Source organism: Microcebus murinus, chromosome 13 (assembly GCF_040939455.1).
Source record: "Microcebus murinus isolate Inina chromosome 13, M.murinus_Inina_mat1.0, whole genome shotgun sequence".
Lineage (NCBI taxonomy): Eukaryota > Metazoa > Chordata > Mammalia > Primates > Cheirogaleidae > Microcebus > Microcebus murinus.
In genome coordinates, this window is record NC_134116.1 from 36,578,860 (window position 1) to 36,597,235 (window position 18,376).

The window sequence follows — 18,376 nt, forward strand, 5'->3', positions numbered from 1 at the left end:
GAATCCTATTTACTCGAGTGTTAAGAACCAAGAAAGAAATGGCACCACCTGCCAAACTACACCATTCTTGGGGAGGGAAACTTTTTGGAATTTTTTCCCCTCAGAATTAATGTGGCTTGCTAGCAGATATAGTATTAATGGCCTCCCTTAAACCTTTGCCTTGCTGCTCCCATTGCATTTGCATATTTCTTTTCCCTGGAAGAACTAGAATGTCTGGCTTGAGTCTCAGATGACTTTGATGTGAAGCCAACCACAGCAGGCCAGTCCACAGTCAGAGTGCTCTTGCCATCCACAGCAACCCCAATCCCAACACTATACATCAGTGCAGATTCAGTTCTTCCCTATTGTTGAGTAAGAAAAAGGGGCTTAGCTAATATATTATGAGTTTATTTCCTCTTCAGACCCAAGAATTTCAATTGATACAACTAATTTATCTTACTAGAAGGTCAAGTGTAATGAATCAAAACATTTTTCTGGCTAGAACTCACTGCTCAGTACATGTTTGACTCATGGTACATTTTAAGCTAGGACATAGTCTTCCTCAGATCGATGATTACAATCAATTTGATATTTTTGGTTTTTCAAGGAGGAGATAATCATAACAATATTCATTTTTAAAATTCCCAACATGCAAGCTGACATCTGCTTTCCTTTTGAAGATTTCCTCTATGTTACAGGTTGAGCATCCCAAATTCAAAACTCTGAAACACAAAATCTCCAAAATCCTGAACTTTTTGAACACGGACATGGCCCTCAAAGGAAATGCTTATTGGAGCATTTCAGGTTTCAGATTTTCAGATTTGGGTGCTCACCCACTAAGTATAATGCAAATGTAGTATTCCAAAATCCTAAAAAAAATTGAAATCTGAAACACTTCTAGTCCCAAGCATTTGGGGTAAGGAATACTCAAAACTGTTTAAATGTCCTTCCTGAGCTTCTGTACCTCTGTGTCCCCCAACCTGCCCAACACAGTGCCTTATACATGGTATTTGTTGATTCGAACTGCATCAGCCTATAGCACTGAGAGTATGCAGCTCTCTGAGGATTTAATATGTTAATCTGTTTCTTGATATGATCTACATAAAACTTAATCTTAAGATCTCTGACACTAATACCAACATGCCTTTTTTTTTTTTTTTTTTTCCCGGCATATTGTGGGGGTACAGATTTTAAGGTTTCAAAAACCAACATGCTTCTTTTTCAGTACTTAAAGGTATTGAACTTATACTGTTTGATATTTATTTTTTGTGTTAGTAATGTTGCCTTCCCTAGTTTGGCAAGTATCTTGGGGAATAGAACCCATTGTGTTCTCATATATCCTACTTAAAGTCTGTAAAGCAGTCTGGGTACATTGTGACACTCATAACTATTTGTTAAGTAACATTCCTTCTTCCTACTTCCAAAAGTAATGAGAATATAGCAACAAGAGTCAGACATAAGTGACAACAAGCACTTCATGAAGTGCTTAAAAGGCTTTGTGAAGATAGACATAGAATTTGAATGTTTAGACTTTGCCTAAAAAGAGGGAATGTCAAGCTATGAGAGAACATATGGAGAAAGGCTAAAATGTGAGATTTAAGATGGAATTTGTGAGGATAAGAAAAGACTGGAGTTGCAGGAATTGTGGTTAGTTGGAATAGGTGGAGTTAATGAGGAAGGATCATAGAAGACAGGCAGAAGAGTTGATATTTTAGGTTGTAAGAATTTTTGTAAGTTCTGAAGCAGGAATATGGCGTAATAACTATTATGAATTGTCTATTTTAGAATAAAGTTACCTCAATGACCTTCTTAACTGGCAAAGCAGTAGAAGATTTATGCAGAATAAAGCAGGTAATTGAAATGTTGTCATTAAATGTTTTCTTCTCAGCCTCTACTCTTGAGTTCCCATTTTGGCACACCACCAAAGTATTATAGGAAATCATCTATTTATAAAACAATAAATTGACAAATGGTCTGTATGTAGGAACAGTAACAACCATCTCTGTGCTGGTCGTCTCACTCGTTATTGCCCTAAATGTTCTGCAGTCATGAGCAATTGTACTGTCTTCCTCCACCCCCTACTCCTCTACAAAGACTCAGAGTGCCTTAGAATCTATCACAGATCCTATTCGCACTCAACACATTAATTCACCTGTGCTTTGGGTTAAAATAAGTTGTTCTCTAGCCTGAAAAATCTCTCACGTGTAACACTATGATTGTATCCAGGTTGCAAGTCAGTTTTCAAACTAACTCTAGAAGCAAGTTTTATCTGGGCATGTGTCTGAGATGGTGTACATGCTCCCTTACTCGTGTTAGTGGAGCTTTGTTAAAGCTGTGCCTGTGTGGCTGCTTTATCTCACAGAAGTTGACTAGTCACTTGGGGGGTTTTTGTTTATTTTTCAAATCATATTGAAAGAATGAGTTAAAAATTTAGATCAAACAAATAACAAATTTTGTTTAAATTGTTAAAGAATTTGAGGAAATAATCCTATTCAATGGGATAGTATTTATTTGTGCTTAATACCTCCTTTAGACATTATCTTCATGGATCCTGAGCTATATGTTCAGAAAAAAGAAAACTGCCATCTATTAAAGTAATATCAACTCAAATGTCTATATAAATTGTTTAGAAGTCCCCAGATCATTTCTTGGTTATCAAATGCGATAAGAACAATTTTCATTTTATGTTATTCATTTATCTCATTCTGTTGCTCAGGCTGGAGTGCAGTGGCCTAATCATAGCTCACTATAACTTCGAATTCCTGGGCTCAAGTGATCCTCTTGCCTCAGCCTACAATATTCATTTTATCGAGGAAATAGTGTCAGAAACCATTTCACAGTGTAATTGACATTTAATCCTTGAAAAAAGTTATATTCTTAGTGAAATTCAGTGAAATAAGGAATCACAAGGGTAAAGTTACATATTATATAATTTTTCTGCAAAAGCGAAATATATTAGTAATTGCACATTGAAAATACATTATCTTTAAATGGTGCTTTTTATGTGACGATGCACAAAACAGAACTTCATTGCTGATCTTGTGGTGTTTCTGCTTATAGTCAGTTTAGGTAAAATATGGTCGTATAAATTGTTTGTAATGGTTTCACGCATATAACTTGTGCTGCATGTCAGGCCTGGATTTTTATTCTCACCTCCATCACCTTACTGAGAATTCCTCAACCTGAATTAACCTCAGTGTCTCTGTCCGTACCAAAGCTGCTATAAATAGTGCTTCTTATCCTCACAGGGTTGAAATAAGATAATCATTGTGAAGTAACCCAATAACCTTTACTCTCTGTACAATTGTTTGTTATTTGACTTTGCTGTCACTAATGCTAAGTCTAGGATGGCAATAAAAGTGGTTCAGCTGTGTCAGCTTTCTGTCCCTTTTCTACTCACGCAGGTTGATCTGGATTCTAGGCACATTGGTTGGGTAACAAGTGAACTTCCAGGAGGGGATAATCACATCATCAAAATTGAATTAAAGGGCCCAGAAAATACACTAAGAGTTCGACAAGTCAAAGTCCTGGGCTGGAAAGATGGTGAAAGCACAAAAATCGCTGGCCAGATTTCAGCCAGCGTGGCCCAGCAAAGGAACTGTGAAGCTGAGACTCTACGAGTATTCAGACTTATTACGTCTCAAGTGAGTGTCCCTACTGCATATTCTATTACAGGATTCATTGACATATTTTGAAAGTAAACAAAATATTTTATAAAACTTGTTAGAGATTTCTGGGTACAAGTGTAGCCCATTTTTACTTCTCACAGCTCTAAACAACTGTGTTTCACATTGCATTCATAACTCAGAAGAGTAGTGGTGTATAACAGCAAGAATAACGTAACACCTGCAGAATCCACTAACAAGTCCTCTAGCTTTCACAGTGGTAATTCCTTCTCATGTGCATGTCTTTTTTTATCAGGTATTTGGAAAGCTCATCTCTGGAGATGCTGAACCTACACCAGAACAAGAGGAAAAAGCACTTTTGTCATCACCTGAAGGAGAGGAAAAAGTATACAATGTATTTATTTGTATTCTAAAAATATTTATTTCCCTTTTTCATTCTCTTATTAACTGAATGATCTTTATATTGCTATATATTTTAATGGATATGTGTTAATAGTTTATTTGTAGTTCATTTTTTTAATTAGAAAGATGAAACTATAAGAAATTCATATTTGTTCATTTATAATCTAATATTTGAAGTAACAGCAAAATTTGCTATATACCTCAGGCCGTCGTGTTCAGTTGTTAGAATTTCTATGATTAACTTAGTCATTTCCTGTACTGCACCCCATCAATTATCTTCTACCTCCTCCATTTTATCTGTCCTTCAGTCTAGTTCATAAATACTATCTTCATGAACCATCTTTATGATTTCTCCAAACAAAATGCAGCTTCCCTCTGCTAAACTTCCTAGTTAATAACCTATATGTGTCTCTTCTTGGCTTCTCTCTTACGTTTATCTACATACATGTTTTATCTCTTCTACTGAACCATACTTCTTTTTTTTTTTTTTTTTTTCGAGACAGAGTCTCACTCTGTTGCCCAGGCAAGAGTGCTGAACCATTCTTCTTAAAGACCAAGTACATGTCTGATTTGTCTTTGTATCCACCACAGTGCAATCACACACACATTCAGTACATTTTTATTGGAGTAACCACTCTTTATGCTATTCTTGAAGTTTCTTCTAAAACACAATTGCTTCACTTCCTTGGTCCTAACTAAAACACTGTACCTAACAGTAAAACCTCATCAGTTCCAAAAAGAGAAGTCAACCGTGACTGTTCTCATTAAATATTCCAAATAATCACCTTGGCAGCCCTTTGAAAGATAGACTTCAAGGATCTACCTAGTCTAGCCCTGTACCTTCTAATACAATATTGCCTAAATTATTGCCATTTTCTATTTGATGTCTATAAAGATAAGATTTTATAAACTCTGATTATTCCTTTCAACATCTTTTGGAGATATCATTTGAATTACTACAAACCTGGTAACTACTCTTTAAATCACTTGAATTTTAGCAAATGTCAATTCTGGAGTAAACAATCGTGGGAATGCCAAGCCTTCAAAAAGTTCACATCTATTTGTTCTTGGATATGAACCTCCGCCACCCCCTCCCTAAAAAGAAACCAGCAAGGTTACTATATAGTATATAATCAAGTTATTAAATATGTGAAAAAATTGCACATGATTTAAGATTTCAGAGCACATTGACAGTATTGTACTCTAAGAGTAATCAAAGAGGGTTTCTTGGGGGATATTGAACTTGAGTTAGAGCTGAGAATGAGAATGAGAAAGAGAATGAATGGATGAAAGTTAGGGACTTACAGAGAGGATGGGAGCAAGGACTCACTGAGGAGGCTAGCCTAACAGGAGGAGTGTGTATTTTAAGGAGTTACGGTTGAATAGGAAAGGTTATGCTGGCAGTTGGATGCCCATGAACTAACATGATTTTTAAGTCAGGTTATTGAAGTATAATTTACATACAAAAAAATCCTCCTTTTAAACTGTACTATTCTTTGGTTTTTACCCATGTGTACACTAGTGAAGTCATCACAATCAAGTTTTAAAAATATATCACTCTAAGAATTTTCCTCATGTTTCCTTGCAGATAGTCTCCCCACTTCACACTTATAACCTGGCAACCACTGAACTGTATGCTACCTCTGTAGTGTTGGCTTTTCCAGGGTATAAGTGGAATTACAGGGAACGTAGCCTTTTTGTCATTTCTTTCACTGTTAATGTAATTGATGCTTTTTAAGATTCATCCATGTAGCAGCATGTGTCCATGGTTCATTCTTTTGGTTCTTGAGAAGTATTTCATTACATGGATTTACCATAATTTATTTATCCTTTTACTTTTTGGTGGATGTTTGGGTTGTTCCCACTATTTGGCTATTATTAATAAAGCTGCTGTGAACATTTACATACAGATCTTTGAAGGTCCCTGACCAAATATTCAAATATTTCAGATGTTTTCTCCTTCTCTGTAGCTTATCTTTCAGAAAGGAGGAGTTATCAATTTCAATGAAGTCCAGTTTTTCCTGTTTTTTTCTAGATGATTCATGATTTTTGTGTCTTGTTTAGAACCCAAGGTCACAAAGATTTTCTCCTCTTTTATAAATGTTATATTAATAGTTTTAATGCCTTTGCTTAATTTTTATGTCCAGTGTGAGGATTGAGGTTCATTTTTTACACAGGGATGTCCAGTTGTTCTGCTACCATTTGTTGAAAAAACTATTTTAAATGCTAATTCACTACAAACGTATAAGGCTATTTCTGGACTCTATTCTGCTCTGTTGATCTATATGTAAATTCTTACACCAACATCAAACTGGCTGGATTGCTATAGTTTCAAAAAAAATGTTGGTATCAGGCTCTACCTTTGTTTCTTTTCAAAGTTGTTCTGACTATTCTAAATCCTTAGCATTTCCACATAAAGTTTAGAATCAGCTTGTCAATTTCCTAAAAATCCTGGAATTTTGATTGGAATTACATAAAATGATAAATCAATTTAGGGAGACTTGAGATCTCAATAATATTCTCTTCCTATCTGTGAACACAATACGTATCTTCGTTTATTTAGGTCTTTAATTTCTCTCAGCAATGTTTTGTCGTTCGGTATACAAGTCTTGAACATTTTTTATTAAATTTGTACCTAAACATTTCATGTTTGTAAGAATATTATAGATGGTATTTTTTTATTTCACCTTCTAATTGTTTCTATATAAAAATACAATTGACTTTTGTATATGGATTTTTGTTTGCTCATTTACTTCTTCTGTCAAGTACTGAAAGAAGAGTTTTGACGTGTCCAACAAAATGGATATGTCTATTTGGAACTCAATTTACCTGGTGGCAGATCTCAAGTCTCTGATGGACTTCAAAAAGTTATAGTTTTATAGAATAGCAGCTTTTTCCTCATTGTTAGGGTGGGAGGGACATTCTCATGTGGTTCTCCATCCTATGAAATGTGAAACGAAGAATTATTTTTGATTCTTAAAGAGTGACTTGCCTCACATTTCTTACATGTAACATAGGCAGAATATTAGAGCTTACCTTATGACATTGTTGTGAAGATTAAATAAGATTATATGTGTATGTATATATTTAGTATATACATGTCTATATGTGGATCTACCTGCCACTTAGAAGAGTACTATGCACATAATAAGCATTATAAAATTTCAGCCTGTATTTGTCTTCTCATGATATGTTTCTTTGATGACTGTTAGTATTAGAATAGCTTAAACCACCTTCAGCACAGAATTTTGTTAGGATATTTTTCTTTTAATCTTTTATTTTCCTGGATTGCTCTTCAAATAATTAAATATATTGTGTGAACTTATATATGTTCACAATTTAGAAATAAATGTAATCAAATTGACTAAATAAATTATGAACTGATAATATACTTTTCTAGGTTTCTTATGTTCTGAAATTTTATTCTTTTTATAGTCATTTTGGCCAAATAATGATTTATTCAAATGTTATCCTTTGTCTTAGTATAAGACTCAATTTAAAATAAATTCCTATAAAATAATCTGCAAAATTATTTCTCAAGGTACTTTGAAATGTCAAACATATAAACTTTTTTTAAAGAGCCTGCTTCATTCTTTGTTTTGTCTATGTAAAGGCAACATCAGATGCTGACCTGAAAGAACATATGGTTGGGATCATATTCAGCAGGAGTAAACTGACTAACTTACAAAAACAGGTTAGTTAATATTGTCTTCAACAGTTTTTTGTTTGTTTGTTTTTAGAGTATAAAGTGTTTCCAGAAATTTTTGGAGGCTTTTATGCTGACTGTTTCATAGATCCTACAGCATGCATCTGCCTTTTTCTAGAGAGGAATGAGTACATTGTCATACCTGCATCACTTAAAGATTTTATTATGAATGTTAACTTTCTTATCTTGCTGCTCTTTGTTATAGGTGGATTTTATTTTGGTATCAAATATCCAGCTCTATCAGATTTTAAATATTTTGCTATGAATGTTAACTTTCTTGCTGCTGTTTGTTATAAGTAGATTTTATTTTGGTGTCAAAGATCCAGCTCTGTCAGATTTCATTTGTATTTCCTATGTTGCTTTCCCCCTAATTTTTAAAATTTTTTTTTACTGAGCAATTAATACTGCTAACTAAACCAGTATTAATATTTTTAAATATACCTAGGTAAGGAAGTAGCACTATATTGTTCATATAATGGGGTGATAAGTAACATAAAAATAGCACTCAAAAATTAAAAAATATATTGATTTTAGATTAGCCTATTTTAACTTTAAGTACCATTAAATCTTTTTATGTAAATAGCATAAATTTATCTGTGCTTTATCTTTCTAACAGCATTTTGTTGAATCTTAGATGCTTTCAATTATAAAATGTGCTATTATTTTATATATCATCGAAAAATAAAAATTACTGCCAATTATATTGCGAATCCCATCAGTTATAAAGCACCTTATGGATAGAAATGTTAAAATAGTCTATTTTTAACATGTGCTTTAAAAGTGATAAAGCATGGTGATTTTATGTGATGTGCTAAATAAACCAAAGGCAGAAGCATTAGTAACTTGTATATAATCAGTTTCTACATAGTAGTTGATTTTAACTATTCAGATTTTTATCAAAGTTCTCCTACTTTTTAAATTGTTTTTAAGATAAGTTAAGGGAATGGTATGATAGAGAATTAACTGGGAGAAAGAATACTAAATTGAGCATCAATTTATATTCTTGTCCTGATTTTTTGTTTTGTTTTACTATGAGTAGTAAATCAGACTTAGAAATATATTTTTACATTTTCTGTTGCCTTTAAATAGGTGTGTGCTCATATCGTCCAAGCTATTCGCATGGAAGCCACCAGAGTCCGTGAAGAATGGGAGCATGCCATATCAAGCAAGGAAAATGCCAATTCTCAGCCAAATGATGAAGATGCCTCCTCTGATGCTTACTGCTTTGAGCTGCTCTCTATGGTGTTAGCATTGAGTGGGTCTAATGTTGGCCGACAGTATCTGGCTCAACAGCTGACTCTGCTTCAGGATCTCTTTTCACTGCTTCACACAGCCTCTCCTAGAGTCCAGAGACAGGTGACTGATCGATCACACCACTTACCTGTCCACTTCTTTTGTTACTTGAAACATTGTTAAAAATTGCAATGCAAACAGAATTACCTAAGGAAGTAATAGAGTATAGAAGAGCAAAATATGTTCCATTTTGCTGATGTGTTGTGATAAAGAGTATTCTGGCAACCCATTACCTTATTACCATGAAATACATACTGTCAGTTAGTCTTTACCAAAAATAAAAGGCATGTTTTTTCTTGCTGCCCTGAGGTTGGTAATTACCATCCCAGAAATTAAAATTTTATATCATGTTTGCTTATATATTTTTCTTTATATATCAATTGTTTATATCATTTTTTTCCCTTCTTAAAAATAGTGTTTAAACTATATTTCTGTACTTCTGTTCAAAGATTTTTACAGTTACAGAATGGTAGTTAGGTACATTAAAAAATTAAAACCCTAAAACATTATTGTTTAAATGCAACTCTTTTCTTTTCTTTCTTACCAGGTGACCTCTTTACTGAGACGAGTTTTGCCTGAAGTGACCCCTAGTCGCCTGGCCAGCATCATAGGAGTGAAATCCCTTCCCCCAGCAGATATCAGTGATATCATTCACTCAACAGAAAAAGGAGACTGGAATAAGCTGGGTATCTTGGACATGTTTCTAGGATGCATTGCCAAAGCACTCACTGTACAGCTAAAAGCCAAAGGAACCACCATCACAGGAACAGCTGGTACCACTGTGGGCAAAGGAGTTACAACAGTTACTCTTCCAATGATTTTCAATTCCAGGTTGGTCATGGCCTCTGTTTGAGTACCAAAACAGAACAGAATGTGCTACTGTTCAGAGAATTAAGATTGATTAAAAATTAAAACATGATTTCAAATTCTACCTTTTTGCCTTACTCACCAAATAAAAGCCATTAACAACTAATGACCCATGTATAAAAGGAACATCATATATAATAAAAAATGTCATTTGCAATTAGAAATTAGTGGGGGGAAAAAAGGAGGCTGGATAAATGATGTAAGGATATTTAGTTGTCTATGTTGAAAAAGATTATAGACCTCTACTTCATTCACATCATATACAAAGGTAAATATCAGTTTTTATGTTTTTTACCACAATAAAAATAAATAAGTAAACACAGGGGGAATAAAGTGAACTTCAGTTAAAGGTTTATGTAGTTACCTTTTAAAACTCTTACTAGGACATGGGGCCTGGCACAGTGCTCGTACCTGTAATCCTAGCACTTTGGGAGGCTGAGGTGGGAAGTTCTTTTGAGTGCTAGGAGTTTGAGACCAGCCCAGGCAACATAGCAAGACTCTGTCTCTACAAAACAAATTTTTCTAAAAACTGGGCATCATGATGCACACCAGTATTCCCAGTTACTCGGAAGGTTGAGGCCAGGAGGATTGCAGAAGCTCAGGAGTTTGAGGTTGCAGTGAGCTGTGATGACACTACTGCACTTTAGCCTGGGCAACAAAGTGAGACACTATCTCAACAACAACAACAAACTCTACTAGGACAAATTATAGAAGAATATTTTTATAATCTTCAATTTTGGAAGACCTTAAACAAAACCCAAAACCCAAAGTGATATAGGAAAAAACTTATATATTTGGCTACATAAAAATGAAAATTACATGTTTGGTGATACTATTAACATGTAAATATAAACAATTCACTTGGAAAAAAATATTTAAACCTATATAATAAGCAATGAATTATTAGCCATAATATTAGAAGGATGACACAAATCAATGAGGAAAAAGGCAAACAACTAATAGAAAAATAAATAAGAATAGCTCACAGAAAAAAATTACAAATGTCAATAAACAAATGAAAAAGCACCTCACTACTAAACAGAGAAATATAAATTAAAACAATTGCAGAATATTTTTGTTTTGCAACATTGTGAGGAAATAGACATTTTCACCTACTATGATTTGTTGCAGCCATTTTAAATGTCAGTTTGATAATATTTAACAATATTTTAAGTATGCATTATCCCTTAACCCACCAGTAAAACTTCTAAAACTTTGATGCATTCGCAAAAAGATACACATGCAAGGATGTTCTATAATTGTGTGTAACAGTGGAAAATTTGATGCTTCTAGAACAGTGCTACTCACAGAGCCAATCCGTGACAATAAGCAGATAGCACCAGAATATTAATCAGTATATTAATGTAGATAGACTTGCTAGGGGAAAAAAATGTCAGCTGAACTGTACAGTAGTGTGCTTAGTGATATAGTTGGTTTATATTCTGGCACACGCTTTTTATTGTCTCCATGTGCATGGAAAACAAATAGTTTGTGGTCCATGAACTACTAGAAGATGCACACAGAAATATTTGAAAAGGAACATAAATCAAATTAGCTGCTATCTTGGGATTGAAGAGCTAGGTTTGGGGTAATGTTTTGATTAATTTTATTTTAAAATGTTTTGATTCAGTTACTTAAAAATTTAAAATACTGCATGATGAAATAACATTTTCATCTTTTGCATTTGTAACAACTACCACTGATAGTTTGTTGGTTTATAAATTCTGATTTTTCTCTGTAGTTATCTTCGACGAGGTGAAAGTCATTGGTGGATGAAGGGCTCAACTCCTACCCAGATCTCAGAGATCATCATTAAACTTATCAAGGATATGGCAGCAGTAAGTTCCCCTTCTCCCAAACCATTATGACAGGGAGGTGCAGCAGGAATCTGATAGTCAAACTGCTTACTCTGCTGAATTGACAGTAGTAGTCCATTAATGTTATTTTGCCTTACTTAAGACTGTTTTTAGTATGTTACCTATTATGCCATTTATCTTTTCAAAGAGTGATACATTTGTCATTTATATGAGCTATGTTTATTTCAAACGTCCCAATTAATTTACTTAAGAATTGTTACATAGTCTGCCAAGACTTTAAAACTTAATAAAATAAAATTTACTCTTTGGACCTTAAGAAAGAAGTTCAAAAGCCTGAAGGAGAAAAAAGGACTTCTGGAAGGGGAAGATTCTCATTCTCTTCTGTGTTCATGGTTTTTATAGAGCCTGTATTCTTCTTTATTAATGTCCTACACCAATGTCTTAAGGTGCTGACTTTGGGAGGATATTTGAGAGTGTGGAGGGCAGGGAATTACTTCACGGAATGCCTGGCTTACATTACTCCACAGTGTCAGTTTTCACAGATTCCATTGTATTTCCCGGAAGCCACCCTGAAGGGGACAAGATACTGTGGAATATAGGTCCCTGAGAGGCAGAGGAAATAGAAGACATTTTGGAGAAGAATGAATTAAACCGCCCCTTAAAAGACTGATAACATATGGATATGAAAAGTGGGAGGATATTCTGGGGAAGGGATGAAGTTCTATCACTTTTTCCAACAGCATGAACATTTTCTCAATCTTTGTGGCAAACAGGCTTTCTCAGGGTGTTCACTAGATGAAAATATTTAGGAACACCTAAATTCTATAATAGTTGACTGTTCATTACAAATCAAGTTAGCAAATAAAGGTAGTAGTACTTTGAACCCGTTTATGTTCTTGGGTGCTAAGAATACTTTCATCTAAAGCAGTTTGCTTAGCTCTATAAATTTTATGTTAAGTAATAAAATTTCTCAGGCATAGATAACCTTAGTATTTCTATATGTTTTTATCCAGATGTGAGAGGGGAAATGCCCTTGAACTCTACAGGCAAGAAATATTGAGAACTTAAATTTATATTTACTTTTTTTTTGAATCATCAAATAATAATTTGAAGTTGAATTTTCCATAGGGTTGTGAAGGATTTGGGGTTCAGAAGTCTGTGCTCCTTGGTCTAAAAACCTATGGTCTTGTTCCAAATAAATATTTTCTTTTGGTGAGAGATATTATTTAAGAGGTAAGAATTTACTATGATAATACATTTCTGGTAATTATTAAAATATTCTGCCCTGCTCAATAGGGTCATCTGTCAGAAGCTTGGTCCCGAGTGACAAAAAATGCTATTGCAGAAACCATCATTGCCTTGACTAAGATGGAAGAAGAATTTAGATCTCCAGTGAGATGTATTGCAACAACTAGAGTAGGTATTTTTGTTCTTATTTGGTCTGTATCATCACATATTCTTTTTCAGTAATATATTTAAAAAAATTTTAATCACTAAGTCAAGTTAATCCTTTTTTAACCACATATTATAACTTACTGAAAAAGTATAAAAGGCTTTTATAAATTATGAACTATTGATGGTAGTCATTTTTCACTGTTATATGTTCTGTAATCACTTGTTTCTGTTATTATTTAGGAAGCTGAGGTTATAATGGTTAGAAAAGGTGAAATTATGTTGAGTATTTGTGTATTGTCTTTCTAATGTTCCGTTTGTAGCTTTCCACAGTGAGTTTAGTGTCAGCATTAGGCTGTGATAGACTGGAGGTCATTTGTAGGCTAAGCCCCTTCCTACTCCTTTTTGTATGGTCTAGTTGTTCCTAATGTCGAACCCCATAGCTTACTTACTCGGTTTACAGGTTTTACTTTTAAAAAGCAAGAAGTCCAGAGCAGGGTAGGATAGATGCTCTGAGTAGGTGAGGTGGCATTTTTCAGATGAGACATTTATAGTAAGTTGTAATCAACCAGATTTCATGTCCCATATACTTCCGGAAAAGATTTGACATTTCCTTAAAGCAGGGCAATGAGATAGCATTAGGAAAAAGTGGATGCTGGTAAAAATTGCTTAGCTTAGTCTCAGAAATCTGAAAAAGAAGATAAATTGGATTTCCTTAAGGCAGAAAAGGCCTGTTAATGCTGTCTGGCCATTGTGATGCCTGAAGCAGGTATTTTTGACAGGAACCACTCGTGTGTTCTTTTCCTTCATTTCTCTTTGCATGCACTGTCTCTTGTTTTCCATCTCCATTCACTCATATGCACTTCTTAGTTTCTTATTTTCTATTTTCATTAATGAAGGAATATGTCAAGTGTGTAAAACTAAAGCTTACCATTTAAGCCTCAGAAATTTTTAAACTATTTTTGTGGGCAATTTTCTAAAGCTTGTTAGACATTTATTTATTTATGACAAAGTACACCAAATATAGTGTTAGACTCCTTGCAACAACAGAGACTTCTAAGGAACTCTTATTATCTAAAAGGATATAATATGTACCCAGCTCCTCATGGGACTGTGCAAAATTAAACAACTATTGTCCCACCTTCTTAGGAATTTAATGCCTCAGGCAAATGATATTAAATGGGAAAATATGCAACAGGTACAGTACATGTTAAATATGCAAGTAAGGTACATTAAATATGCAAGTTAATTTATTCATATGTTTGCATAGTAGACCAATAAAGGATAATTTCATGTATCAGGCAGAAAACCAGATGGTTCATCAGAGAAACAGTCATTTGCTCAGTACCTATTTGAGTACCTACTGTGTGCATGGTACATAAGGCAGTGATCGTATGTGCCTGGTACCACTTCAGGAAAACTTAAGTGCCACTGAATATCTATGTATTGTCAAAGTCAGCCAGCATTTGCTGAACTGTTGTCATGTGTCAGACGTTGGCATTTTATAAGTCGTTTCTAAAAATTCAGTGGTATAACAGCTTTTCCTTTCAACAGCTCTGGCTTGCGCTAGCATCACTGTGTGTTCTTGATCAGGACCATGTAGATCGTCTCTCCTCAGGGAGATGGATGGGAAAAGATGGGCAACAAAAACAAATGGTAAGACCAGAATTATTTTATAAGAATTTACCTTATTTTTAGCTCAGCTTTAAAAAACCCAGCAAGTCAAAGTACACAATTAGTGAAACTCTTGAAAAATTGTATCCCATAGGCCAAGTTTATCGCACAAGTCTATTTCACTTAGAGTCCCCTCTTCATAGTATATGAGAAACTTCAGAGGTTTTTATTTAATTATATAAAAGAGCTTTCTTGTGCTTCTCTGAGTCATTTTTACATCAAAATTTATTTTCAATCAGAATCTGATTCTATGTCTAGATATTATGCTAAAAAAATCAGTCTTATGGTGGGAAGGAGGAAATAAAGCAGTAAGACAGGCAACATAACACACCACCTATTCACATATATACTTAGAGTAGGTTTGATGATATTTTTATGTTCACTGGAAGAGAAGACTTTGTATAGGACCCTTCAACATTTTCTCTTATTAATGTTCAGGTTTCAAAAATGAATCCTTTTATTCATTTAGCACACAGAATGTTTCAATATATAATGGAGAAAATATTTCTTAATTCACTAAGCAAAGTATACATGTTCATTTTATTAATGAACATATGTAGGCTCATTATCATTGAGCCTACATAGCACATTATGGGATTTTCAGAGATTTTTATAGTTAAGTACACTTGCAATACTGCTGTTTAACATTCATATTCTAAATCCTTAAATGACTTCAGAGTAACAGTCTGTTATTGTAAATAAATTTTGATTTCTATGAATATCTAAGACTTTCTTGTTAATCTGATGTAACACATGGAAATGTCTTATTTTAGCCTATGTGTGATAACCATGATGATGGGGAAACTGCAGCAATCATTTTATGCAATGTCTGTGGAAATTTATGTACTGACTGTGACAGATTCCTTCATCTTCATCGACGAACCAAAACTCATCAAAGACAGGTGACATTTCTGTCTTTATACCCAGAATGGTATCTGGAACATAAAATATAGTCAATGAATTTTGAAATAAATGTGGGAAAGCTGGGGAGAGGGAGGGAAAGGGCATTTATTGAAACCTTAAAATTTGTACCCCCATTATATGCTGAAATAAATAAATTAATTAATTAAATAAAATAAAATCAGGAACAAGGCAAAAAAAAATGTGGGAAAGAAACTTAGTTTAATGGGAAAAAATGGACTTTGGAATCAAAGACCTTTGTTGAGCTCCCAGCTATCTTGCTTATCAAATATAAATTTAGCAAGTTGTTTAACCTTTCCAACATGTATTTTTTACATTTATCAAAATGGGACTGTTGTGAAAATTAAAGAGGAGAAGATTGGAAGTATCTGGAACTTTTTAGGATGCTTCATAAACAAAACCCATTATTATTGTTGAATAATTAAATGTTATATTTCCTCTTTCAGAGTAATAAGTAAATATATTTTTCTCTTCTCTTTAATGAAACAATAGGTATTCAAAGAAGAAGAAGAAGCTATAAAGGTTGATCTTCATGAAGGTTGTGGTAGAACCAAACTGTTCTGGTTGATGGCTCTGGCAGATTCTAAAACAATGAAGGCAATGGTGGAATTCCGAGAACATACAGGTAAAAGAGGATTAAAAAATTGAACCATGCCTTTAAAAAAATAAGATTGAACCATGCCTACTGATTATGACTAAACTAGGTGTTATTTCTTTTAATGTGAATAATTTTGAGTGATATTCTGATGTTTAATTATGACATCATTGATCACTGTCTATATTACTATATTTACTGGACATAGTGTTTTATAGTAGAAAGAGCATTCGACTAAAAGTAAGGAAACCTCGTATGTCACTAACTAGCTGTGCAACCTTGAACCAAGTAATTTAACCTCTCTGGAATTCATTCTCTTTATTCATAAAGTGAGACAGTTGTCCTGAGACACACATGACTGATAATTATCAGAAGTATCAGATACATTTCCCATAAGTAAGGATAACAGCTAATGGAGGTTTCATAGATAAAATACAGTTATTGATGCTCACTTCCAGTTCTGTTAACTGTAGCTCCACAATAAGAATTGCTGCACATAATGATCACTTAGATCTCTTTTAACTGTAAGGTTGTATGACTTAATGATATTTTCAGAGGTTTTTATAGACCTAGTATTTCTCATGGTTTTCTGAATGGTACTATTTCTATTGATAGTAATAAAATAATTAACAAAATGATAGACATTACTTTAGACAAAAAGTAACTTATGTATTTTTAATGTACTCTCCTCTAGTAAATCTTATGTATTCCTAGCTTAAAGTGACATTGAATCATATAAATTCTCAATTTGCAGCACATTTGCAGCATGCCATTTGTCTGACACAAACTTTTGATGTTGAAGTTAGTTGTAAACTTGGATCAATTTTACTTTAAACATGAATGACTTTTCATGCTATAAGAGCATGGCATTTTTTTCTTATAGCTGATTTTTTTTTCTCCTATAATCTGTCAGTTCCATATATTACATTAATAAATGTTCTAATCTTGGGCCATCCTTATATTCATGATATAAACTATTCTTTTTCAAAAATATTTTTATATAAATATTGCTGAATTCAGTGTATTGATATTATATTCAGATTTGTGATCTGTGTTTAAAATGATCTTGAGTATTAATATCCAAATCTTCATATTCTTTTCTTAATTGCTCTGTTCTTGTGTGGATTCTTTTCCTGCTTTAAATGTTTCAAACGTATTTAAATTCCTTTTCAAATTGCAGAGTTCCTTGGATAGCAATTCTATTTTTTGAGTTTCATACTCTCTGATGATGATAGGCTTTCTTCTATGCCTTATAATTTTGTTATTTATGTAAAGATCCTTAAAGATTTCCCTGTCTTCTCTATATTTTTATTTAATTTTGGTTATTATATTTTATCTGGTATTGTACATTTGGTGGGAGGGCTTGCCACATTTGCTCAGCCTGGTAACCTGATTGGAAATCTAGTTTGTTTCTTTTACTGAAAAACTATAAATAAATCTGTCAAGAATTTATTTGGCTTCCTATAGGTATTTAGTTTCTCATCCCTTTTTTATGATTGTTCATTTTATAATTAGGGCAACTTATAACCCTTTAGCTATAAAACTATCAGGCTGATTTCTCAGTGATGGCAATTGATATAAACCTAGTTTTCTTTTTTATCTTAATTAGTAATATTGAAATATGTAGAAAACATATCCTTAAGGCAGATTTTTCTTTTTCTGCTTGAACCTAGGTAAACCCACCACAAGTAGCTCGGAAGCATGTCGTTTCTGTGGTTCCAGGAGTGGGACAGAGTTATCTGCAGTTGGCAGTGTTTGTTCTGATGCAGATTGCCAGGTGAGTATGTAGTCAGGCCATCCCGGTGAGGAATAGCACATATTCCCATGTGACACCTTTACTTCCTATAAATAAGTATTATATCTCAGCATAACTCCAGCTTTCTAAATTAGTGCGTTACCTATGCCAAGAGTTAAATGCTTTATTAAAGCTGGAGAATGGATCAAAAAAGGCTGTCAATCCCAAACCAGACTCTTTTTGTGTGTTTCTCAACTACCATGATCATATGTATTTAATAAAACAGTTAAAATTCTAAGGACTTCATTTCCTTTACCTCATAAATACTTTATTCACTTATTTCCCTAAAATAAATTTTCAGTATCTGAG

At 33.6% G+C, this 18,376-nt stretch overlaps 1 protein-coding gene across 12 annotated transcripts in view; it reads left to right on the top strand.

Moving 5' to 3' along the window:
- MYCBP2 (MYC binding protein 2) overlaps positions 1–18,376 on the top strand; it is a 261,302-nt gene that overhangs the window by 234,988 nt on the left and 7,938 nt on the right. For 11 of the 12 annotated variants that reach the window (XM_076009352.1, XM_076009358.1, XM_076009355.1 and 8 more), the window contains 12 exons: positions 1,765–1,830; positions 3,384–3,623; positions 3,901–3,999; positions 7,621–7,701; positions 8,803–9,069; positions 9,554–9,837; positions 11,615–11,711; positions 12,987–13,106; positions 14,637–14,738; positions 15,530–15,658; positions 16,170–16,302; positions 17,946–18,049. In XM_076009352.1, the coding sequence (XP_075865467.1) occupies positions 1,765–1,830; positions 3,384–3,623; positions 3,901–3,999; positions 7,621–7,701; positions 8,803–9,069; positions 9,554–9,837; positions 11,615–11,711; positions 12,987–13,106; positions 14,637–14,738; positions 15,530–15,658; positions 16,170–16,302; positions 17,946–18,049 (1,722 nt within the window). The remainder of the gene's footprint in view (positions 1–1,764; positions 1,831–3,383; positions 3,624–3,900; positions 4,000–7,620; positions 7,702–8,802; positions 9,070–9,553; positions 9,838–11,614; positions 11,712–12,986; positions 13,107–14,636; positions 14,739–15,529; positions 15,659–16,169; positions 16,303–17,945; positions 18,050–18,376) is intronic. The other variant, XM_076009354.1, reaches the window with a different exon arrangement.